The sequence below is a fragment of the Suricata suricatta genome, chromosome 15 (assembly GCF_006229205.1).
Source record: "Suricata suricatta isolate VVHF042 chromosome 15, meerkat_22Aug2017_6uvM2_HiC, whole genome shotgun sequence".
Lineage (NCBI taxonomy): Eukaryota > Metazoa > Chordata > Mammalia > Carnivora > Herpestidae > Suricata > Suricata suricatta.
In genome coordinates this window covers 38,581,876-38,607,353 of record NC_043714.1, presented here as the reverse complement: position 1 = coordinate 38,607,353, position 25,478 = coordinate 38,581,876, and the positions used below count along the sequence as shown (strand labels likewise).

At 37.2% G+C, this 25,478-nt stretch overlaps 1 protein-coding gene across 2 annotated transcripts in view; it reads left to right on the top strand.

Annotated features, from left to right (window-relative positions):
• The window catches only part of VIRMA (vir like m6A methyltransferase associated), a 62,773-nt gene that overhangs the window by 5,780 nt on the left and 31,515 nt on the right, over nucleotides 1-25,478 (top strand). For both annotated transcript variants that reach the window (XM_029923433.1, XM_029923432.1), the window contains exons 2-8: nucleotides 3,382-3,497; nucleotides 7,936-8,022; nucleotides 8,872-8,920; nucleotides 10,420-10,588; nucleotides 12,333-12,455; nucleotides 19,789-20,061; nucleotides 23,693-24,833. In XM_029923433.1, coding sequence (XP_029779293.1) covers nucleotides 3,382-3,497; nucleotides 7,936-8,022; nucleotides 8,872-8,920; nucleotides 10,420-10,588; nucleotides 12,333-12,455; nucleotides 19,789-20,061; nucleotides 23,693-24,833 — 1,958 coding nt within the window. The remainder of the gene's footprint in view (nucleotides 1-3,381; nucleotides 3,498-7,935; nucleotides 8,023-8,871; nucleotides 8,921-10,419; nucleotides 10,589-12,332; nucleotides 12,456-19,788; nucleotides 20,062-23,692; nucleotides 24,834-25,478) is intronic.

The window sequence follows — 25,478 nt, the reverse complement described above, 5'->3', positions numbered from 1 at the left end:
AAGAGCATGGTATGTTGGGGCTATAAATTTGAACTGGCAAGAAGAGGATAGATACACTTGTTTATAAGACAAGGAATTTGGCCTAGGGAGCAGGGGAGTGATACCTTTATACCTACAAGAGGAGAGGAATGATTTAGGTGAGAGAATGAGAAAGAATCAAAGGATAATAATGGTTTCTGTCCTGGCCATTGTGTAATACTTATATAGAAGAGTTCAGTTTTGGACTTGTTGAGTTGTGGTACCAGAGGTCCATTCAAGTGGAGATGTACAGTTGGCAGTTGGTTATCATGGTCTGGGGCTTGGGAGAGAGGTCCTAAATGGAGATTTAGATTTGGAGTTGACTTAGGGCAGTGGATGAAAGTTTTATTTCTTGTAATTTTGATTGTGTTTAGCTACTCTGCCCTACTTTTCTCCTCCATTTTGCCCTCTAGCCATGTTGAACTATGCTTTCAATTTCTTGAATCTTCCAAGTTCTTGTTTACCTTCCTTATGTACATGCTTCTTCCTTTGCTTGGAAAGTTGTTTCTTCTCCTTTCCCACTGATTCTTGTTTTCCTTAAATACTTACTTAGCTCTAGTGCTCTTTCTTTGGGGAAATCTTTTCTGACACTCCTCTTTTCCTCCCCACAAATTTTTGCCCACAGTAGGTAAGTATCCCTTTGACTTTGCCCAGTATCCTGTGTGAGTCTGTATCACAGCAATATATGTTTGTCTACCGTAATAGATGGTCTCTTCCTAAATGGCTGAAATTATTATGTCTTTGTCTTGGTATCCTTGGGACCTGGCATTCCTTGGAACATAATAGATATTTAATAAATGTTTAGAAATAAATATTGAATAAGAGGGGTAGCAACTAATACAGAAATTCTTCTACTTATAAATTGATTTTAAAAGGCTGTTCATAAAATTCTAAGTTCATTTTTTTTCTTTTAGGTCCACAGTGATTACACCCTAACAACTGATACCATTAATCAGTAGAGGACAGGATAGAAGAGGATGAAATTAATGAACTTCTGCTTTAGGTTTCCTTTGTACATATTAATGAGAATTTATAATATGTAAGCAAAGGAGCTTCAATATAGTACACTTTATAAACAGAGAAGTTCCTTACAGGAAGGAAACATAGGGCCAAAGTTTGAGGCAAAATGCTAATTTCTTTTGTATAAAACTTGTAGTATATGTAGAATTCCTATAGTATATTTGTAATAATAAGGATATAAGTTCAGCTGCTGTCACAACAGTCAAAATAATAGTGGATTTGATAAAATAGGATTTTCTCTCAATCTGTTTGTAAGTATTCTAGGGCTAATATGACAGTTCCACAGTGTCAAGGACCCAGATTCCTTCTGTCCCTTTCCTCTGCCATCCTTAGGATGTTGCCTTTATTGTTCAAGATAGCTCACCTATAACATCTGTGTTCTAGAAAGGCAGCAGAATTTTGGAATAAGAAGTAGAAGGAGTTTCTAAAGTCTGAACCTTCCTTTAAGGACATGATCTGGAGTGCCTGCATCATTTCCATTTCATTCCCGTCTATCAGATATTAGCTACCTGGGTAGCTCATTTGGTTAAGCATCCAACTCTTGATTTTAGCTCAGGTCATGATCTTACAGTCTGGTTCCATGATGACAGCGTGGAGCCTGCTTAGGATTCTCTCTCTTTCTCTGCCCCTCTCCCATTCATGCTCATGCCCTCACTCTCAAAGTAAATACACTTCAAAAAAAAGAATGTAAAATATCTCATTAGTAATTAAATAAAGTTAGAGACATGTGTTCACACTGGCTTCCCAGGAGTCAGAGAAATCCACTTTTTAGTTCACTAGTGCCCAGCCCAATCTTCTTTAGTAGAAGAGGAAAATTGGTATTGGAAGACAGCAGTTGGCTTTGCTTTGCATTCATCTTGTTTCATTTATTACTTTGAGAATTTCTAAATGCATTTGAATAGTAAACATTATATTAAGATTTCTATGCCTATATATTTAATCATAATCTCTGAGTCTAAAAATGCAAAACTGGGGGGCTCAGTCAGTTGAGGGACTCTTGATTTTGGCTCAGGTGATGAACCCAGGATTGTGGGATTGAGCCCTGCAAAATAAAAAATTTAATTAAAAAAAATGCAAAATTAGGAGGTCATCCTCTCTCACATTTTAGGAAAGACTAACTTGAATAATCTTTTGGTCTGTTGATATGCATGATATCCTTTGCAGTTCAAAAGAGACCAAAGATTCAGTCTTTCTAGATAGAAATAACATGAACCAGTTTTCTCATGAATTTTTTTAATAACATCTCCATGATATCTTTATTTTTTAATTTCTTGATGTTTACTTTAGGAGAGAAAGAGATAGAGAGCAGGGGAAGAGTAGAGAGAGAGAGAGAGAGACAGAGAATCCCAAGCATGCTTTGCACCTTCAGTGCAGAGCCTGATGCGGGGCTCAAACACAAGAACTGTGAGAGTATGACCTGAACTAAAATTGCACCCACGCACCCCTTGGATTTTGATCCCTAAGTAATCATGGTTGGCTGAACTGCTAGGAAAAGTTGATGTAAAATAGTCCAAAAACAATGTGAAATATTCCTTTTTAAATTATTGGTCACAAGAGTTACCTTTGTCTGATACTGTTAAATAATGCATAGAAATAAGTGTATGCTAAATATAATTTATCCCATCCATTTCTCTTATTTTGATAAACTGTGGGTTCATATTATTTCAGGGAGGGTTTACTTCAACTATTAAGTACCTAAATGATTCTCCTTGATCTCTTACTATTAGTTGTATGTAAGGTTAGTAAATTAAGCTAATTTAAGTATAGATCTCCACTCTCTTATTTATAATTCAGAGACTCAAAGATGGCAGAAAAGTCTGCCCTGAATTCATTTGGTTGTGCAGTCTAATCTGAACTGACATGGTAGTTATAATCTTTCTTAGTATGAATGTTTATACATATGGCTGCAGAAATATTAATGTTTTGATGCAAGGTAATCAAAAACAGAAGCAGAGAGTGTTAAGTAATATGCAATATTTGTATCTTACTGCCTTTCTAAAAACCCAGAAATTCAGGATTGTGAAAAGCATCTGGCACCAGAGGTTTCCAGTAAGGGATTGTGGGTCTGTAGTGGCCTAAACAGACTATGAGTAGAGAGGGAAATATGCTGAGGAAAAGATTACTGTGTACAAATGGAGAAATTTAACTAGGTATGTTTTATCATCAGCTATTTTTAAAACAACCACTTCTATAGTATTGTAAACAATAGCACTGTTTTAATGATATGGAGTTTAAGATTATATGTGACATTTTGAAAGAAATTAAATTGAAGATGAATAAATTTTGAATGAAGTGTTTTGCTTACAGTATGTCCCTCTCCTCCCCCCCCCTTTTTTTTTAAAGCAAAGTTCTCATATAGATGTAGTACGTTTTCCATGTGTGGTTTATATCAATGAAGTCCGAGTCATACCCCCAGGAGTAAGAGCCCATAGCAACCTGCCAGATAACAGAGCATATGGGTAAGTGAACTTCCTTTTTAAAAGTGTGACTAAAGGTTGTCCTAGACATATTCTTAAGTACAAAAATTTGAGCTAATATTTTGTAAGTAAAACAACAACCTAAAACTACTCGGTTATGTTATGTTGTATTGTGATTGACTATATAGGTTTTCTGTATAACCCATATATTATTATAAATTTGAAAAGAGAGATTATTTGATCTCAGTGCCAGAAAAAAAATTTTTCTTCAGTTTTTTAATCGGTGAAATAGGTTTATATTTTCTAAAATACTATAGGGTGGAGCAATCTAGTAATTGAAGCATTTTTAACCTGGCTTTTTCCTTGAAGATAAATAAGATATTAGTCTGAATATTTAATATAGTAATAACAGTTTTCATGACTTAATGGTGATCTTCTTAACCTGATACATTGTCTTTTATAAATTTGTAGCTTCACATTAGCCTTTAGTTTTAATTAGCAAGTAGTTATTTGATGCTTTATCTTTCTTAGGTTGTGTGGTAAATAAGCAAAATGTAAGACATGGTCCCTAATGTGGAGTTGTTGATAAGTTTAACAGCTGACCTAAAACAGAGGAATTTGATCTTTGTTGTAACATGAATAATCATTATCTTCTTATATTAATCACATGAATTAGAAGTGTAAGCCAAATTTTGGTTGTGGAAGCATGAACATTTACAGTAAATATATTTACGTGAGTTTTTAGCTTATAGTCTCAGTACCACATTTTATTTTGTATTTATTTAAAATAATTTTTTTATTTTTTATGTTTGTTTATTTTTGAGAGAGAGAGAGAGAGATACCGAGTATGAACAGGGAGGGGCAGAGAGAGAGGGAGATGCAGAATCCAAAGCAGCCTCCAGGCTCTGAGCAGCACAGAGCCTGATGTGGGGCTTGAACCCACAAACTGTGAGATCATGACCTGAGCTGAAATCGGATGCTTAACCAACTGAGCCACCCAGGCGCCCCTCAGAACCAGATTTTATTATGTGCACACTCTGATAGCTTAATTTCTGTTATTTGAAAGAGTTAAATTAGCTACCTAGTAGTCAGTGTTATGGTATAGATTGAAGGTTAAGGGCTCAATTTTTTGTAATTATGAAAAGTAGTTGGTTATTTGTAGAAATAGATCTAAAATCTTTTCTACAGGTTTTCAGATCATTCAAAAATACAACAAATATAAAACAATACAATAAAAATATTTAATGTTTATAATGAGAAATCATCATTGACTTCAGTATCTTTTTCTCCATGTTTAAGGAAATAAAAACATTTTCCAATCATTTCTTCCTATTTTTTTCCTGTAAAAGGAGATGTGTGTAGAATGGAAAAGATGGGGTGATGATAGTGTAATCTGGCAGTCTTCTCTAATTGTACTGCTTTTGGTCAAAGAAGGCCTGTTAGTTATCAGTTACAACAAATGACAGCAAATTTAGCAGCCTAAAACAGTAAACATTTATTATTTCATACTCTGAGGATCAGGAATCCAGAAATTGTTTGTTTGGCTCAAGTTCCCTCATGAGAATACAGTCAAGATATAGGCCAGAGCTGCAGTGATTTGACTGGGGTTGGAGAATTTGCTTAGAAGCTCACTCACCCAGCTCTTGTCAGGAGGCTTCATTTCCTTGCCAGGAGATCCTCTCGATGGGGCTGCTCATGTCACAACATGGATTCCTCCAGAGTGAGTGAGAGCGTACTTCTAACCCAATTTCAGAAGTGATGTCCCATCATTTTTACCATATTCTGTTGACTACATACTCTGCTTGTATGGTATGACGTGTGAATACCACGAATGAGGGATCTTTGGGGCCGTGTTGGAGGCTAGCTAGCATAACAGGCAAAATGGATCTCTTGCATTAGCTGCAATGGGTAGGAGAATTGTGAGATTTTCCCTCCGTTTTTCTCTCTTGTAGTCCTTAGCCTGGGGTAAATGGCAGTTCATGGTTTAATAATTCCAAATATGAAATTATCAGAAGCAACTTTATACATCATTAGTACGTTATAGAATAGTAAAATAAAGTATTAATACAGTAATGCAAATGTAAGATGTGAGAAAGTAATGTTAGAGATTGAGCGATATTTGTGCAGCATACTTTACAGCAGTGTTTTTCTCATAATAAACATCTTTATACATCCAGTCAACAAATTAAAGTAGTTAACAAGAAATTTTTTTCTCAATATAAAATTTAGAAATGTATAGGTAAAATTAAAATCCCTTTAATCCCTCCATCCTGAGGAAATCCTTAAATTTGATGCTTTGTGTTAATGTATATATGTATATTTGTATCTTTTGTTATATGTGGTGTTTGTATATTTTATTTTTTTATAAGTGTTGTATCTTATGTGAGGTTAGGTTTTAGAGTTAACAACTTAAATTTTTTTAATGTTTATTTTTGAAAGAGAGAGAGCGTGAATGGGGAAGGGGCACAGAGAGAGAGAGAGAGAGAGAGAGAGAGAGAGAGAGAGAAAGAGAGAGAGGGAGAGAATCTGAAACAGGCTCCAGGCCCTGAGCTGTCAGCAGAGAGCCAGACAAGGAAATAGAACTCAGAAAGCACGAGATCAAAACCTAAGCTGAAGTCAGACACTTAACTGACTGAGCCACCTACCCAAGTGCCCCTAGAGTCAACAACTTTTAAAATGAAAGTCTAGTGTAGTCAAATCACCATTGATTCTTTAAATTGCTTTTCACTGACCAGCACCTGAGTTTTTGGAGGTTCAAAAGTAAAGAATTTACATTTGAGCCCTTTTTCCTTTCCTTAAGATATTAAAGGCCAGAGTCTAGTTAGAAGAAATATAGGAAGGGGAGACTAGAGATGTTGAGCCCATATAGTTGAGTTTGGGTTAGGTAGATGTATCCTACTCTGACACAGCTATATACTGTTTTGTGTGTTTCTTTATTTTACTTAACATTATGTCAGCAGGACTTTCACATCATTAAATACTATTTGAAAATGTGATTTCTAATGGTTGCATAATCTAATGAATGACTGTACAGTAGTCCCCCCTTATCCACGGTTTCACTTTCCGGGTTTCAGTTACCTGCGGTCAACCGCAGTCCAGAAGCAGATGATCCTCCTTCTGACAGATCGTCAGAAGGTCAGTAGTAGCCTAATGCTAAGTCACAATGCCCATATCATTCACCTCACTTCATCTCATCACATAGATGTTTTATCATCTCACATCACAAGAGTGAGTACAGTACAATAAGATATTTTGAGACTACATTCACATAACTTTTATTACAGTATATTGTTATAATTGTTCAATGTTATTAGTAGTTATTAATCTCTTACTGTGCTTAATTATAAGTTAAACTTTACTGTGTGTGTGTCCATATACATATATATGGAAAAAAACAGTGTATTTAGGATTTGGTACTATCCATGGTTTCAGGCAACCATTGGGGGTCTTGGAATATATCCCCTGTGGATAAGGGGGTACAACTGTACTGTAATTTGTTTGACTAGTTCCTTATGTGAGGACCATTAGGTGTTTTTTACTTTTCAAATTATAAATAAGAGTATGATGAGCATTGTCTTGGGAAAAAAAACCTTTTTTTGTGTATCAGGGTTTTCACAGAAACACTTACCTAAAGGTATTTCTGCATCAGATGGTGTGAACATTTTCTCATTCTCCTGAATTTTATTGCCATGTTGCCTTTCAGAACAATTGTACCTGTTTGTACTTCTATCAGAGCATAAGGAAACCTATTTGATACACTTTGAGCATTACACCATTTACCATTTGAATTTTTTGTGACTAATAAAATATGTGATGTTTAAAATCAAGGTTTTCAGTTGAATCTAAGGAATTTCAGCCAAGGGTAAAATATATATCAAGTAAGATTTCATTCTAACACAAATAAATAGGCTTTACTGTTAACTATGTAAGTCTACCAAAAAAAAATGTTTATCTAAATTGCTATTCTACAAATTTGAATTTAGGCTTTAAGTCACAATTTAGGGCTCTGATGCCAGAATTATTATTATAGTCTTGTATTAATGTGGGTTAAGTTGAAATCAGATTGTAATTATATAACTTGAAGTTACCTAGCTAACGCTGGATTCATTCTAATAATGGAAGGGAATGATGCTATAATGAATTATAAAAGATGTTACAATTAATTAGCATTTGTCTTTATAATACATTGAGATTTAAAAATATTTATGTGTATTAGAATGGCCCAAGTAGCAGACTAAAGATACTTGTTGATTAAAATTTCATTTTCAGCAATACTCAAAGTGAATAGGTATCTACTTGAAAATTGAATATTAATTTTAAAATTACAGAAAATAGTTACAATTAACTATATGTTTTTATTATTTAAATCTTAAGGTATCTTTCTAGAATTGCTTTTAAACTTGTACTTACTTTGTCTTTTGTTTTAATTTAGGAACTGATTATTGCAAAGGCTGATGTTTCAACTTTGTTTCATTCACAGGGAGACCTCTCCGCACACATTTCAATTAGACTTATTCTTTAACAATGTAAGCAAACCAAGTGCCCCAGTTTTCGATAGGTTGGGAAGGTATGTACCTATTAGATAATTTCACCAGAAACTTAGGAGTTAATAGACAAAACCTTTTTATTCTTTAGACAGAAGAAAAGGATATATCCGTTGGTAGACCCAAAACTTGGAGTTTATTTTACCAATTGGCATTATTAAAGAAATGTCAAACTCCTAGAAAGATGTTGAGTTTCCTCAACATCTTTTTTTTTTTTTTTTTAATTTTTTAACATTTATTTATTTTTGAGAGACAGAGCAGGAGTAGGGGAGGGGCAGAGAGAAAGGGAGAACAGAATCTGAAGCAAGTTTCAGACTCTGAGCTATCAGCACAGAGTCCAACATGGGGCTGGAACCCATGAGCTGCGAGATCATAACCTGAGCCAAAGTTGGACTCTTAACCGATTGAGCCACCCAGGCGCCTCCATATCAAATGACTTAACAATAACCATCTAATTTAGAAAAAGTTGCTTTTTGATTTCTATAAAAGAACTGTATAAATACTTTGATAGCTAATAATTTGTTTTTTACATCAGAGTATTACATAATTTAAAATTCTATGGTCATGTTTTGTAAAATGAGAATTTTCTTAATAGAAACCTTCATTTTGGGTTATTTAATTCTTTCCAGGTATTACTAAAACTAGTTGTTTTGATATCTACACAATAATTGACCATTAAATCAGAATCTCTGGGGAGTTTGTTTTGTACTTGATACAATTTTGGGGGGAGTAAATTAAAACTAAACTTAATGGTTTATTAAAAAATAATCAAGCATTTGGTTTTATTAAAATATATAAGTTAAGAAAGACTTCTTCATGAATAATGATGTTCAGTGGTTGAGCCTGTATATTTATTCCTACTCTTTTGGCAGCCTGGAATATGATGAGAATACTTCTATCATCTTCAGACCCAACTCAAAGGTAATTGCAGAAGTCGGTTTGCATCTTGTTACTATTGTTTGTTTTCACTTTCATTGAGAGTTTTGATCCAAACAAATCAGCATGGCAGAATATCAGTCTATTTGGTTCTAATGCTGCAGGCTAACATCGTTTCTTGTCTGATTCCTCTTCTGGCCAGATGCTATTTTAAAATGGAGCAAAGACATTGTAATGTCACTGTCTACCTATAAAGGTCTTTTTTCTTTTTATGTGAGTCAGGAAGAGGCCAGCATTTGTGCTTGCCCTTCTTTTATTTAGGTAAGCAAGTTCAGGAGATGACAAGAAGGGAAATTGTTATTAGACACCACTGTGCCTTAGGTTTCTTAACAAATATATATTTTATATTTATTCCTTTCATATCAAAAGTATGTCTGTTTTCTTGGTATAACAAATGACATTTCTAGAAGCATCTGGAAGAGCTAAATCATGGGTGATGTGAAATGCAAAAAAACATGATCTAGTATGGGACTACTTAGCCTGTTTTGTTGGTGGGGAGGTGGGCATTTAATCCTCTATTTGCTGTTATATTAACAATTATCTTTTTTATCTCTTTATTTGTCTTCCAGTGGGGCTTCTGTTTAGAATCTGTCAATCCCTGGGTATAGTCTTTGAGCCTTTCTTTCGGTACCCAGTCCCTTTACTGGAGTTTGCTAGAGTTAGCAAGGAGAATAATAAATTCTTTCTTCCTTATCATGCCTCCAGAATGGGCCCCATTACTACTTGTTACTTCATCTTTACTCATCATGGTAGAATGGAAAGAACTCAAAAGTCAGGGGCTTTGGTTTCTGGTTCAGTTTCTTCTTCTGACGTTCTGATTTTCTTATATATTGGTACTCACTCTGGCTACGTCTCTTAGTTATTTTGAAAATATAGCAATTAATGTAGATAAGCATTGAAAAACAAAGTTGTTTTATTTTTTAGAAAATATTGAGGTTTGACGGCATTGATAAAGTCTTTGACCTTTTTAGGGGAAAGTTTCCTTGCACGATTTGTTTAATGCTTCTGGTTACCCTTACTTTTTAAGTATAATATGGGTACATAAAATATACCTGCATGTATGAGTTGGGCATATAAAAAGAATGCTGTGCAATTTTATGGATCATAATTTCTTGAGATTGGCACAATTTGTGCTTTTGTGTGCCTCTGTGACCTCTGTAACTATTGGAGTTTATTAATTGGCAGTAACTCCCACTTAATTTAATTCTCATTTCCCTTTTGATGGGGAATCTGGTTGTATATTTTGAACAGAATTGACATAAAGTATCAGACAGAGGAGATGTAATCTTGAGACAAGTTTAGGTATGACAGTTCTGGAGAGCCATATAAAAGCTATGCCTCTGGATATATTTCCATCAGTATTGACCTTTGCACTTTCAGCATACGTTTAAAGACTTTAGTTTAACCGCAGAATAATTTGATATCAGTTTACTTTTGGCATATTAAAACATTAGCTTGAAAGATATTTTCCCCCAACAAATTAGGTGAATACTGATGGTTTGGTGCTAAGAGGCTGGTATAATTGTCTGACACTGGCAATATATGGATCAGTGGATAGAGTGATAAGTCATGATAGAGACTCTCCGCCACCGCCACCGCCACCGCCACCTCCTCCCCAGCCACAGCCAAGTTTGAAAAGGAATCCAAAACATGGTAAGAATTTTAAATTTGTCTTTGTCAGTGACATTATAATAGGAAAAGGTAATTAAAGTAGCTCTTCTACCTTTTGAAAGTTCTTAAAACTTGAGAAGATCTCTGTTAGTCTCACAATTCTTTCTTATATAAGAGTTTCTATTTATGTTGAAGTGGTTAGATTTTCTTCTAGTTTTCTAGAATAGTTTTTGAATTGACCTGAGGGTTTTTTTTAAACATGTAAATGAAATGTATTCCAGTGGTTATTCATAGTTTAGTATCAAAATTATCTCCAAAGGAACTGAGGAATAGGCAGTAAGTTTGGTATATATTGTTAGAATACTCATGTACTCATGTTAATGGTTTTTTTTTTTTTTCCAGGAGCGCATTTCAGATTTGGTTAGATGCCTAAATGCAGATTTTTCCTCCCATTTTTCAGAACCTTTTTAAGAATCCCATTAAACTTCAATGACTCTTCTATAAGGCAGGAGCTGGACTCCTTCTTTCCAGGGTCTCTTTTTATTCAGTATTATTCACCGTAAGCTATTGAAATGTGGAGAGTCAGGAATACACTTTCAAATTATAATTGAGGTCACTAGGGAAAAATCTTTTGCTTTACAATGAGCATTTTATGACTAAATAAAGTGACCTTTTTAAAAACATGATATAATAGTATGGTGTGAGCTTTTTGTCTTTGATGGTCACACACCATATTTTCATATCTTTTCTTAAATCTTACCTGTTAAGTGCAGTTAATCTTTCACTTTTCTTTTTCTTTTAATCCTTTAGTTTTCTGTGCTCATTTGTCTTTTTTTTTTTTTTAAACCATATGCTGAGCTCCTTCTGGGCTGAGAATATGTTTCACTTATATTTTGTGTTTGTAGTTTTATCACATCTAGTCTTCTCACAGGACTTAGCATATATAGTGGCGATTCAAAATTTTGTTAAATTTACTGACATGTTTTAAAAATGGCACTTGTGCTCATACACTTTATATATGGGTGTATGTGTGTTTTTAATTTTTAATTTTGAAATAATCATAGATTCATAGGAGATTGCAAGGAAATGTATGAGGAAGTCCTGTGCAGTCTTACCCCAGTCTCCGCCTCTAACATCTTTTACAACTGTAGAACAATATCAGAACAAAATTGGCATTGGTACAATCTCTAGAGCTTCATTCAGATTTCATTAGGTACATGTGCACTTTGTGTGTGTGTGTACCTGTATGCAGTTTTATTCATGTATAGCCTTTCATAACCACTACTGCAATCAAGATACTTGACTGTACCATCACAAGATTGCCTGGTGTTATTTTTTAATCCTACCTCTCCCAAACCTTTGGCAACCACCAATCTGTTCTCCATTTCTGTAATTATATTATTTCATGAGTATTACATAAATGGAATCTTGTGGTAGGTATCTTTTTAAGATAAGCTTTTTCCAATCAGTATAATTTCTTTGAAGTTTATCCATTGTGTGTGTATTAATAGTTAGACAAAAGAATCCAAATAGACAAAGAATCCAAAACAGGCTTCAGGCTTTGACCTGTCGGGATAGAGCCCGATGCAGGGCTCAAACTCACAAACTGTGAGATCATGACCTGAGCCGAATTCGGATGCTCAACCGACTACGCTACCCAGGCGCCCCTGTGGACATCGTCCTGAGGAAAATAAGTCTTCATTTCTCTGGGATAATGCCCAAGAGTATATTTTGGTATCTTGGAAGTCAAAAATTCTAACTTCTTTTTCTGTCTTTAATAAAAAAGCTGATGGGGAGAAAGAAGATCAGTTTAATGGAAGCCCTCCAAGACCACAGCCTAGGGGACCAAGAACTCCTCCAGGACCACCTCCACCTGATGATGATGAGGATGATCCCATACCTTTGCCAGGTGTGAACAAAATTAGTGCTAGTTTTTCATCCCCTGATTAATGTTATAGTGCTTTTTCATTAAAGAAGAAAAGTAGATCTCAGTCAAATCTTGATGAACGCCCCCCTCTCCCCTTTATCTTGTGCAGTATTTCCTTGTGTTTTTCTTTTGGCAAGTGAACTTGTTTTAAAAAAAAAAAAAAAAAAGAAAGAAATCAGTTAATTAAATTGAAGCTGTACCAGCCTTGTTTTGAAAATATATGCTGTAGTGGTGTATGTAGAAGAGTACCAGTTAAAGATAAGCAGTATGTATTGGAAGAGGTGAACACCTGTGTACTTAATAGCTAAAAAGAAAAGGATTAGTTTGTGGTGTTAGAACAGAAAATAGTGTACTTAATTAATTCTTACTGTGTAAAATTGTGCACCATATACTTTTAATATTTTTTATTTTTATTTTATTTTTTAAATTAATTAATTTTTAAATACAGTTTATTACCAAGTTGGTTTCCATATAACATCCAGTGCTCTTCCCCACAAGTGCCCCTCTCTATGACTATCACCCCCTTCCCTTCCCCCCTCCCTCTTCAGCCCTCAGTTTGTGCTCAACATTCAAAAGTCTCTCATGATTTGCCTCACTCCCTCTCCCCAACTCTTCCCCCGCTTCCCATTCCCATGGTTTCCTATTAGGTTTCTCCTGTTAGACCTATGAGTGACAACATATGGTATCTCTCCTTCTCTGCCTGACTTATTTCACTTAGCATGACTTTCTCTAGGTACATCCACTTTCCTACAAATGGCCAGATTTCATTCTTTCTCATTGCCATGTAATACTCCATTGTATATATATACCACATCTTCTTGATCCATTCATCAGGTGATGGGCATTTAGGCTCTTTCCATGATTTGGCTATTGTAGAAAGTGCCGCTATGAACATTGGGGTACATGTGTCCCTATGCATCAGCACTTCTGTATCCCTTGGGTAGATCCCCAGCAGTGCTGTTGCTGGGTCATAGGGGAATTCTATTCATGGTTTTTTGAGGAGCCTCCATGCTATTTTCCAGAGCGGCTGCACCAGTTTACATTCCCACCAACAGTGTAGGAGGGTGCCCGTCTCTCCACACCCTCGCCAGCATCTATAGACTCTTGATTTGTTCATTTTAACCACTCTGACTGGTGTGAGGTGGTATCTCAGTGTGGTTTTGATTTGTATTTCCCTGATACTGAGTGATGCTGAGCATCATTTCATGTGCCTGTTGGCCATCTGGATGTCCTCTTTGGAGAAGTGTCTGTTCAAGTCTTCTGCCCATTTTTTCACTGGATTATTGGTTTTGTGGGTGTGGAGTTTGGTGAGTTCCTTGTAGATTTTGGGTACTAGCCCTTTATCTGATATGCCATATGCCACTATCTTTTCCCATGCTGTCGGTTGCCTATTAGTTTTTTTGATTGTTTCATTTGCCTTGCAGAAGCTTTTTATCTTGATGAGGTCCCAATAGTTCATTTTTGTTATTGATTCCTTTGCCTTTGGGGATGTGTCAAGTAGGAAGTTGCTGCAGTTGAGGTCAAGGAGGCAGAGGTCAAGGAGGCAGTTACCTGCTTTCTCCTCTAGTATTTTGATGGCTTCCTGTCTCACATTCAGGTCTTTTATCCATTTTGAGTTTATTTTTCAGAATGGTGTAAGAAAGCGGTCTAGTTTCATTCTGCATGTTGCTCTCCAGCTCTCCCAGCACCATCTGTTTAAGAGGCTTTTTTCCATTGGATACTCTGTCTTGCTTTGTCAAAGATTAATTGGCCATACACTTCTGGGTCCAGTTCTGGGTTCTCTATTCTATTCCATTGGTCTAGGTGTCTCTTTTTGTGCCAATACCATACTGTCATGATGATGACAGCTTTGTAGTAGAGACTAAAGTCTGGGATTGTGCTGCCTCCCGTTTTGGTTTTCTTCAATATTACTTTGGCTATTCGGGGTTTTTCATGGTTCCATATGACTTTTAAGATAATTTGCTCTAGCTTTGAGAAGAATGCTGGTGCAATTTTGATGGGGATTGCATTGAATGTGTAGATTGCTTTGGGAAATAATGACATTTTAACAATGTTTATTCTTCCGATCCATGAGTATGGAATGTTTTTCCATTTCTTGGTGTCTTCTTCAATTTCCTTCATAAGCTTTATAGTTTTCATTATACAGGTCTTTTACATTTTTGGTTAGGTTTATTCCTAGATATTTTATGGTTTTTCATGCAATTGTGAATGGGATCAGTTTCCTGATTTCTCTTTCTGTTATTTCATTTTTGGTGTATAAAAATGCAACCGATTTCTATACATTGATTTTGTACCCTGTGACTTTGCTGAATTCATGGATCAGTTCTAGAAGCCTTCTGGTGGAGTCTATTGGGTTTCCCATGTAGAGTATCATGTCATCTGCAAAAAGTGAAAATTTGACTTCATCTTTGCCAATTCTGATGCCTTTTATTTCCTCTGGTTGTCTGACTGCTGATGCTAGGACTTCTAGCACTATGTTAAACAACAGTGATGAGAGTGGACACCCCTGTCGTGTTCCTGATCTCAGGGGGAAAGATCTCAGTTTTTCCCCATTGAGGATGATATTAGCTGTGGGCTTTTCCTGAATAGCTTTTATGATGTTTAAGTAAGTTCCTTCTATCCCGACTTTCTCAAGGGTTTTTATTAAGACAGGATGCTGTGTTTTGTCAAATGCTTTTTCTGCATCTATCAAGAGAATCATATGGTTTTTATCTTTTCTTTTGTTGATGTGATGTATCACATTGATTGATTTGCAAATACTGAACCAGCCCTGTAACCCAGGAATGAATCCCACTTGTTCACAGTGGATAATTCTTTTTATGTGCTGTTGAATTTGATTTGCTAGTATCTTGTTGAGTATTTTTGTACCTGTATTCATCAAGAATATTGGCCTGTAGTTCTCTTTTTTTGTTGGGTCTCTGTCTGGTTTAGGAATCAGAGTGAGGCTGGCTTCATAGAATGAGTCCGGAAGTCTTCCTTCTATTTCTATTTTTTTGGAATAGCTTGAGAAGAATGGGTATTAACTCTGCTTTAAATGTCTGTTAGAATTCCCCAGGGAAGCCATCTGGCCCCAGGCTCTTTTTCCTTGGGAGATTTTTGATAACTGATTCTGTCTCTTCCTGTTTGAATTTTGGTAGTGCATGTGTGCTTAGGAATTTGTCCATTTCTTCTAGGTTGTCCAGTTTGTTGGCATATAATTTTTCATAGTATTCCCTGATAATTGCTTGTATTTCTGAGGATTGGTTGTAATAGATCCACCTTCATTCGGGATTTTGTCTATTTGGGTGCTCTCTTTTCTATTTGAGAAGACTGGCTAGAGGTTTATCAATTTGTTTGTTTTTTGAAAAACCCAAGTCTTGGTTTCATTGATCTGTTCAACTGTGTTTTTGGATTTTATATTATTTCTGCCCTGATCTTTATTATTTATCTTTTTCTGCTTGGTTTGGGGTGCTCTTGCTGCTCTCTTTCCAGGTCCTTTAGGTGTGCTGTTAGATTTTGTATTTGCACTTTTTCTAGTTTCTTGAAATAGGCCTGGATTGCAATATATTTTCCTCTTAGGACTACCTTTGCTGCATCCCAAAGAGTTTGGATTGTTGTATTTTCATTTTCGTTTGTTTCCATATATTTTAAAATATCCTCTCTAATTGCCTGATTTGCCCAGTTATTCCTCAGTAGGGTAGTTTATAACCTCCACATTTTTGGAGGTTTTCCAGACTTTTTCCTGTGGTTGATTTCAACTTTCATAGCATTGTGATCTGAAAGTGTGCGTAGTATGATATCGATTTGTTTTTGTTTATGGAAGGCTGCTTTATGCCCCAGTATGTGATCTATCTTGGAGAATGTGCCATGTGCACTCGAGAAGAAAGTGAATTCCCTAGCTTCAGGATGCAGAGTTCTAAATATATCTATTAATTCTGTCTGTCCCAGTGTGTTGTTCAGGTCCATTGTTTGTTCAGTGATTTTGTCTGGTTGACCTATCCATTGTTGTAAGTGGAGTACTAAGTCCCCTGCAATTAGCACATTCTTTTTGATAAGATTGTTTCTGTTTGCAATTAGTTGTTTTACGTATTTGGATCCTCCCGAATTGGCACATAGATGTTTATAATTGTTAGCTCTTCCTGATGGAGAGACCCTGTAATTATTATATAATGTCCTTCTTCATCTTTTGTTACTGCCTTTACTTTAAAGTCCAGTTTATCCGATATAAGTACGGCTACTCCGGCTTTCTTTTGGCGTCCAGTCAAATGGTAGATATTTCTCCATCCCCTTACTTTCAGTCTGAAGGTGTCTTCAGGTTTAAGGTGAGTCTCTTGTAGACAACAAATAGGTGGATTTTGGTTTTTTATCCATTCTGCTACTCTGTGTCGTTTGATTGGAGCGTTCAGTCCATACATTCAGTGTTGTTATTGAAAAATATGTGTTTAGATTAATTGTGTTGTCTGTAGAGTTCATGTTTGTATTGATGTCTCTGGTGTTTTATATTCCTTGCTACATTTCTCTCATGGAGTCCCTCTTAGGGTTTCTTAAAGGGCTGGTTTGGTAGTGATGACTTTTCTCTCAGTTTTTGTTTATTTGGGAACACCTTTATTTCTCCTTCTATTTTGAATGACAGGCTCGTTGGATAAAGGAATCTTTTGTTTTTAATATTTTATTTGTTATTAAGACAGAAGCAGAGCATGAGTGGGAGAGGGGCACAAAGAGAGGGAGACACAGAATTGAAGCAGGCTCCAGGCTCTGACCTGTCAGCACAGAGCCTGACGTGGGGCTCAAACTCACAAACCGTGAGATCATGACCTGAACTGAAGTCGGACGCTTAACCGAGTGAGCCACCCAGGCACCCCATGGAAAAAGGATTCTTTGTTGCATATTTTTCCAGTTCATCACATTGAAGATTTACTGCCATTCCTTTCTGGCCTGCCAAGTTTCAGTATATAGGTCTGTAACCACTCTGATAGGTTTCCCTTTGTATGTTAGGGCTCTTTTATCCCTAGCTGCTTTCAGAATTCTCTCTTTATCCTTATATTTTGCCAGTTTCACTATGAAATGTGCTAAAGGTCGGTTCAGGTTACATCTTAGGGGAGTTCGGTATGCCTCTTGAATTTCAGTGTCTTTCTCTTTCCTCAGATTGGTGAAATTTCTGTTTATAATTTGATCTAATATCCCTTCAGGACCATTTTTTCTTTCTTCCTCTTCAGGAACTCCTATGATATGGATATTGTTCTGTTTGATTATATCACTCAGGTCTCGAATTCTCCTTTTGTGCTCCTGTATCAATTTCTCTTTCTTTTTCTCGGCTTCCTCTTTTGCTATAACTGTGTCTTCTAATTCATCTATTCTCCTCTCTGCTTCTTCAATCATACATTGGCAGTCTCCATCTTATTATTCACCTCATTTATAGCCTTTTTTAACTCATTATTGTTATTTTGAAGGTTCCTAGTCTTTGTATCAATATCTTCTTTGACAGCTTCTATGCTTTTTTCAAGCCCAGCGATGAATTTTATGATAATCGTTCTAAATTCTTGTTCAGTTATGTTGCTTGTGTCTGTTTTGAGCAGTTCTGTTCTGTGATTTTTTTTCCTGGAATTTCTTTAGAAAAGAGTTCTTTCGTTTTGTCATTTTGGCTAGCTTTCTGTCTCTTGTCAGCTTTAAAAGCTCGTTCTGCACTGTGTGCCTATTAGTATCGCTCTATTAAAGAAGGGTCTTTGACTGTCCTGGGCCTGTCATGTCAGGTGATTTTCTTTTAATGGTGTCTTTCAGTTTCTCTTGTTGTGCCTGTAATTAATATATTTCCTTACTCAGTGATATTTGTGACTTTCTACTATGTGTGCTTTGGCTTGTTTCTTGAGGTAACCCTGAAAAGGAAAACAGACAGACAAACACACAGGGAACACAAGTATGCAAAGGCACTGACAGATCCTGTAAACAAGCAAACCAAATGGGAAAGGAAAAAAAGGAGAGGGAAAGAAAAGAGAGAACAGGAAAGGAGGGGAACAAAAAAAGCCGGGGGAAACAGAGACAGCCAAAGGTAAAGGACAGTCCGAGAGCCTAAAACCTGTGGTGGAGAGCGATATGAATGAGATGAGGGAAAAATATCTGGATGATAAGGGTTGATCTAATCACAGCGGTGCTTAAATGTTGGTCTTTCCCAGACTTCAGGGGGAGAAGGGAGAAGAGGAGGAAATAGGAAAATAGAAAAAAGAAAACAAGGGGAAAAATTACAAAAATTAAAAATTCAAAATAATTAGGAAAGAAAAAATTGAAAAAAAGTAAAAATGGCACAAAAAGAAGAATCCAGCTCTCCAGTGTGGATGGGCATGGTTCGATGTAGGTAGGTCGGGTCTCAGGGCCTGGTCTCTGAGGCCCCACCTTAGTGGATGCAAGGAGAATGGCGGCGCCTCAAGTCCCTCTCAGACCATGCGTTGCCAGCCACCCTCTTGAGTCCAATCTCTCTGTTCTACGTTCCTCGGGCGGGTCAAATTGTTTAGGTTTTCTAAGTTGCGCCAGCCTCCAAATCCTGGTCCACGCACTTTAATGCTTCTGCCACAGTTAAAATAACCTCTGGCAGCTGGGTGGCTTTCTGGCCGGGACTGCACAGGGGAATTGGGGAGCCAGCCCTTCCCTGGCTCCACCTGAGGTCAGTGGGCTGCTGGACGCACAGGAGAACAAGCCCTCTGAGGGCGTCGGATTTCTCTCCCTGCACCCAGCGGCTGCAAATGGAAAGTTTGTCTCTCCGCCGCGCCACTGGCTGCGGTCTCCTTTCAGTCTCTTCTCTTATCCTAGGCTCTGTACCGCCCTGCAGGCTGGTTCACGTGCAGCTCTCCGAAATTCTGTGCCAACCTCCAACGCCTGCCCTGCGTGCGCAGCCTGGCATGATGCTGTGCAGCCTCTGGACACATGCTCTCTGCGGGCCTGGGGCTAAGTCTCTGGGCACTCTCTTTCCCAGCTCCGCTTTGAGCCGGCGTTTCCTCCCTCAGAGTCTCTGTTCCCAGTTCGCACTCACTCAGGCATCTGTGAGGCTGTTATCACTAAGGGGTCAGTGCGCGCACCTCTGCTCCTGGAAATGAGAAAGTTGTGGCTTTTAATTCTTCTCAGTTTGATGGTTGCGGGCTTGCGGAGGTAACAGTGTTCCCTTCTTCTCCGCCATCTTGCCCCCTCAGTTCACTTTTAATATTTTTAAAAGCAAGTAGTTCTACTTTTTTTTTAAAGGGTATTTAATGAGCTAAATCATTAAAAATGTCATAACAGTATCCAGTCCTCTTGCCTTATGTTATTTAAACCATTAAAATAATCTGTGTCCTAAATCTCAATTTTTCAGTATCTGGTGATAAGGAAGAGGATGCTTCTCACAGAGAAGATTACTTTGAACCCATTTCTCCTGATCGGAATTCTGTTCCCCAAGAAGGGCAATATTCTGATGAAGGAGAAGTAGAAGAGGAGCAGCAAGAAGAAGGAGAAGATGATGAAGATGATGTGGATGTAGAGGAAGAAGAGGATGAGGATGAGGATGATCGCCATACAGTAGACAGTATCCCTGAGGAGGAAGAGGAAGATGAAGAGGAAGAAGGTGAAGAGGATGAAGAAGGTGAAGGTAGGTCATATTTGTTAGGACTTTTTGGTTTTAAGTACTAGGAACTGACTTGTAGCTTTCAGCAGTCCAAGAGAATTTATAGCAAAGATAAAAGGTTTTTAAGAAACTCAAGGGATAGGGGTGCCTGGGTGGCTCATTCGGGTAAGCATCTGATTTCGGCTCAGGTCATGATCTCACAGTTCGTGGGTTTGAGTCCCGCATCAGGCTCTGTGCTGACAGCTCAGAGCCTGGAACCTGTTTTCGGATTCTGTATCTCCCCCTCTCTCTGACCCTCCCCTGCTTGTGCTCTCTCTCTCTCTCTGTCTCTTAAAAATAAATAAAAATCATTAAAAAAAAAACTCAAGGGATAAACTGTAGTTACACCTCAAGACCTCATTGGAACTGGGATTTCCTTTTTTTTCTTTTTCTTTATGTTTCTACCTTATTTTCTGTCAGCCAACTGTTGTTTCTCTGTTCACCCCACAGGTTTAATATCCTTTTTTTGGTTTTAAGTGTATTTTGAGAGAGAGAGAGAGCACATGTGTGCAAGGGAGGGGCAGAGAGGGGGGAGAGAGAGAATCCTAAGCAGGCTCCGCACGGCTAGTGCAGAGCCCGACATGGGCCTTGAACCCAAGAACTGTGCAGAAATCAAGAGCTGGATGCTTAATCAACTGACAACTGAATGACTCAGGCACCCCAGGTTTAATTTCTTCTTAGCCAACCAGCCTGCACTACTTTTGCTATCTTAGTCTTGTTTGCATTTTTCTGGGAGAGAGATTGTTTGGCTTGCTACAATATCATTTGTCCCTTGGTACTATCAGTTTTGGCCAGGGAAGCAAGATCATGTACGAAATACATGATGATTAGAGATTTAGTGGGCTATTTTAGAAAGGAATGTTCTGTGTTGGGTGGAATTCCTAAAGATGTCTGCCATCTAGATATTTTAGCAAATATTTTTTAGAAATTCAGTGGGGGAGGGGCGCCTGGGTGGCTCAGTCGGTTAAGCCTCCGACTTCAACTCAGGTCAGATCTTATATTCGTGGGTTCGAGCCCCACGTCAGGCTCTGTGCTGACAGCTAGCTCAGAGCCTGGAGCCTGCTTCCTGTTCTGTGTCTCCTTCTCTCTCTGCCCCTTCCCCTCAATGCTCTGTCTCTCTGTGTATCAAAAATAAATAAAACATTTTAAAAAAATAAAAAAAAAAAAGAAATTCGGGGGGGGGGAATCTCAACTATACAGGGTTGTATGACCGCATGATGCAGTCCTTTCATTAGGCTTTATTTTTCCTTTGAAAGCAAAAAGTGAGAGCAACTCAAGCTAATTGACTCTTAATTTGTTTAAGAAATGGCATGTAATGGTAAAGCTTTTATGCAAAATAACAGATAAACTGCCTTGTTTTTTTCTAAAATAGTGAGAGTGAGGATCATTCTCCATGAGAGTGAGGGTCGTTTTGGTATCACAGGGGCCCTTTTACAGAATACAAATAATTAGGTTATTGAGTGATACTCTTTTAGCCTCCCCCAATTCCCAGATTAGCACATAATGTTTTTTATATTTATTGTATTTGGCAAATAGTAGTTAGATTTCAGGCAGGCTGTTTTCTTAATCATTTTTGTAGAGAAGGTGAGAGAAAGAGGCAGGTTAATTTGGTTTTTAATAGAAGATATCTGGCTTATCCCAGAGTCAGGCCTCCGTGGGCCCTTATCTTTCCAAATATGATAAACGTATGGCTAAGGCAAACTTTTTTTGAGCAAAAGAATGTGTACAAATGACTGAAGCAGGAAGAATACTATAGAAACATTTCCTTTTCTTAATGTAGGCAATTATTATTCCAGTTTTCCTACAACCAGGCAAATAGCAGTATTAAAAAGTAAGACCAAGTTTTGCCTCTAATCTTGCTTTATTTGAAACAGAGGAAAAAGTTGCACCTTTATAATGATAAGGAAGCTTTGTTTTGATCCAACTGAGCATTTTAAGTGAATACATTTTCTGTAAAAATAAAATACAGACGTAGAAGTGGTGCCTGGGTGGCTCAGTAAGGCTCCTTCCTGACAGTGCAGAGGTTGCTTGGCATTCTCTCTCTCTCTGTCTCTCTCTCTTGGTCAAGAATAAATAAATAAATTTACAGAATTTTTTAAAAATACAGGCCTACATGACAGGTAAATGAAGAGAAATAAAAATTCAGGAATATGATACTCAGCCATCAAAAAGAATGAAATCTTGGGGTGCCTGCGTGGCTCAGTGGGTTGAGCGTCCCACTTTGGCTCAGGTCATGATCTCATTCTTGAGTTGGAGCCCTGTATCGGGCTCTGTGCTAACATCTCAGAGCCTGGAGCCTGCTTCAGATTCTGTGTCTCCCTCTCTCTATGCCTCGTTTGCTTGCACTCTGTCTCTTTTTCTCAAAAATAAACATTAAAAAAATGAAATCTTGCCATTTACAATGACGTGGATGGATCTAGAATGTATTATGCTAAGCAAAATAAGTCAATTAGAGAAAGACAAATACCTTATGATGTCACTCATATGTGGAATTTAAGCAACAAAACAGATGAACAAATGGAAAGGGGAGGAAAAGAGAGAAGAGAGGGAAACTAACCATAAGAGACTCTTTTTTTCTTTTTTTTTAAGTTTTTTTTTTGAGAGAGAAAGCAAGTAAGCAAGCATGAGTGGGAGAGGGGCAGAGAGAGAGGGGAACAGAGGATCTGAAATGGGCTCTGCACTGTCAGCTGCCAGCCTGATGGGGGGCTTGAACCAACGAACTGTGACAGATAATGACCTGAGCTGAAGTCAGTCACTCAACTGACTGAGCCACCCAGGCACCCTGCATAATTAACTCTTATTAGAACAAAGTGTGGGTTGACAGAGGGAGGTTGGTAGTAAGGAGGGCGCTTGTGTTGAGCACTGGATAGTGTATGAATCACTGAATTCTACTCCTGAAACCAGTATTGCATTGTATGTTAACTAACTAGAATCTAAATTTTTAAAATTCAGGAATATGAACTTAAAATGTTTTCAATGAAAAATTTTGTTTAGTTTTGTGATTATGGTTTTATAGTTAAATTTAATAATCTTTGTCATTTTTTTCCCCCATCTTAAAATATTCTTAAGAGGGCAAGGTTAACCTCTTCCCTCTTGAGAGAGATGTTTTTGTTACTTTACGACAGTTTTTAAGGTTTACTTGAGAGAGAGTGAGTACATACGAACTCATCCACAAGCTGGGAAAAAGCAGAGAGAGGGAGAGAGTGAGAATCCCAAGCAGACTGTGCACTTATGAGCATGGAGCCCAATGCAGGGCTCTAACTCATGAACTGTGAGATATGACCTGAGCCAAAACCAAGAGTCTGTTGCTCAACCCACTGAGCTACCCAAGCACCCTAAGACATTTCTAATTTTATTTCTGTAAGGAGAAAATATCTGTAGCAGAGTCAGTTGTAAAGTTGAACAGATAGAAGACTTTGCTTATGAAATTTCTTATTATTCTATTAGAAATTATAAACTATTGGTAACTGTTTATAAGATGTTGGAGCAGAAGTTAATTTTGTTGAAGAAATCATTATTTTTTGCCACGTGACTAAATAAAATATTTTTTTGATTAACAGTTTTTTTGCATTAAACAACAGTAATATAATATTTAAATATTCAAACTGATTTTCAGGGGATGATGGTTATGAACAAATTTCCAGTGATGAAGATGGAATTGCTGACTTGGAACGTGAAACATTTAAGTATCCAAACTTTGATGTTGAATACACTGCTGAAGACTTAGCTTCAGTTCCTCCTATGACGTATGATCCATATGACAGGGAACTTGTACCACTCTTATACTTCAGCTGTCCATACAAGACTACTTTTGAAATTGAAATCAGTAGAATGAAGGATCAAGGTCCAGATAAAGAAAATTCAGGGGCAGTAGAAGCCTCAGTGAAGTTAACTGAACTGTTAGATTTGTATCGGGAAGATAGAGGTGCAAAATGGGTAACAGCTTTAGAAGAAATTCCAAGTTTAATAATAAAAGGATTAAGTTATTTGCAGTTGAAAAACACAAAACAAGACTCTCTTGGCCAGTTGGTAGACTGGACCATGCAAGCTTTAAATTTACAGGTAGCTCTTCGCCAACCCATTGCCTTAAATGTCCGACAACTCAAAGCTGGGACCAAATTAGTGTCCTCACTAGCAGAGTGTGGGGCTCAAGGAGTCATGGGACTGCTACAAGCAGGAGTAATCAATGGATTATTTGAGCTCTTGTTTGCTGATCATGTCTCATCTTCTCTTAAGTTAAATGCTTTTAAAGCTTTGGACAGTGTCATCAGTATGACAGAAGGAATGGAAGCTTTTTTAAGAGGTAGGCAGAATGAAAAAAGCGGTTATCAAAAACTTTTGGAGCTCATACTTTTAGATCAGACTGTAAGAGTTGTCACTGCTGGTTCGGCTATTCTCCAGAAGTGCCATTTCTATGAAATCTTGTCAGAGATTAAAAGACTTGGTGACCATTTAGCAGAGAAGACTTCAACTGTTCCTAACCACAGTGAACCTGATCATGACACAGATTCAGGACTTGAGAGAGCAAACCCAGAATATGAAAATGAGGTAGAGGCTTCAATGGATATGGATCTTTTGGAATCCTCAAATATAAATGAAGGGGAAATTGAAAAGCTTATTAACCTCCTAGAAGAAGTTTTCCATTTAATGGAAACTGCGCCTCATACAATGATCCAGCCTCCTGTTAAGTCTTTCCCAACGATGGCACGTATTACTGGACCTCCAGAAAGGGATGATCCATACCCTGTTCTCTTTAGGTAAGACATTTTTGGTTTGGGAAAATACATTTTACAAATCATTACAGGTAATTTTATGTGATTGATTTCATTTTTTCAAATCTTTCTGTAGGCAGTGCATATCTGTGTAAGAACGCTCTGTATTTCAGAATAGTGTAACTGAGAAGTAGTGTACTGTGCGAGAGCTGCATTTTATTAGTACTTAAACTAGTAATGGTAATTTAAGTTAAAGAGAGTGATAGATAACAGTGCTTACATAAGCATGTCTATGAGCATGAATAAATGAGAAACTGTAGAGTTGCTTCTGGGAAGGTGGTACAAGAAGATGGCCTAGGAAGGAGAGAGCTTTTCTGTGTGAACCTCTTTTTACTTATCATTTTAATACGTTGCAGGTTAAAGTTACACTTGATTAACTTAATTTTACAGACCTGATTAAATATCTTTGAGGTTCAGTTATGACTTACTGTTTAACTTCATTTGTTTTTATATTTGTTTTATTTTTTAAAGTAGGCTCCATGCTACACGTGGAGCTTAAACTCACGACTCAGAGGTAAAGAGTTGCAGGCTCTACCAACTGAGCCTACCAGGAGCCTCTAACTAACTCTGTTTGTTGATAGAGTTTTGACATTATTAGGATCAGCACCCACAGTAGATTTTTAAATTTTG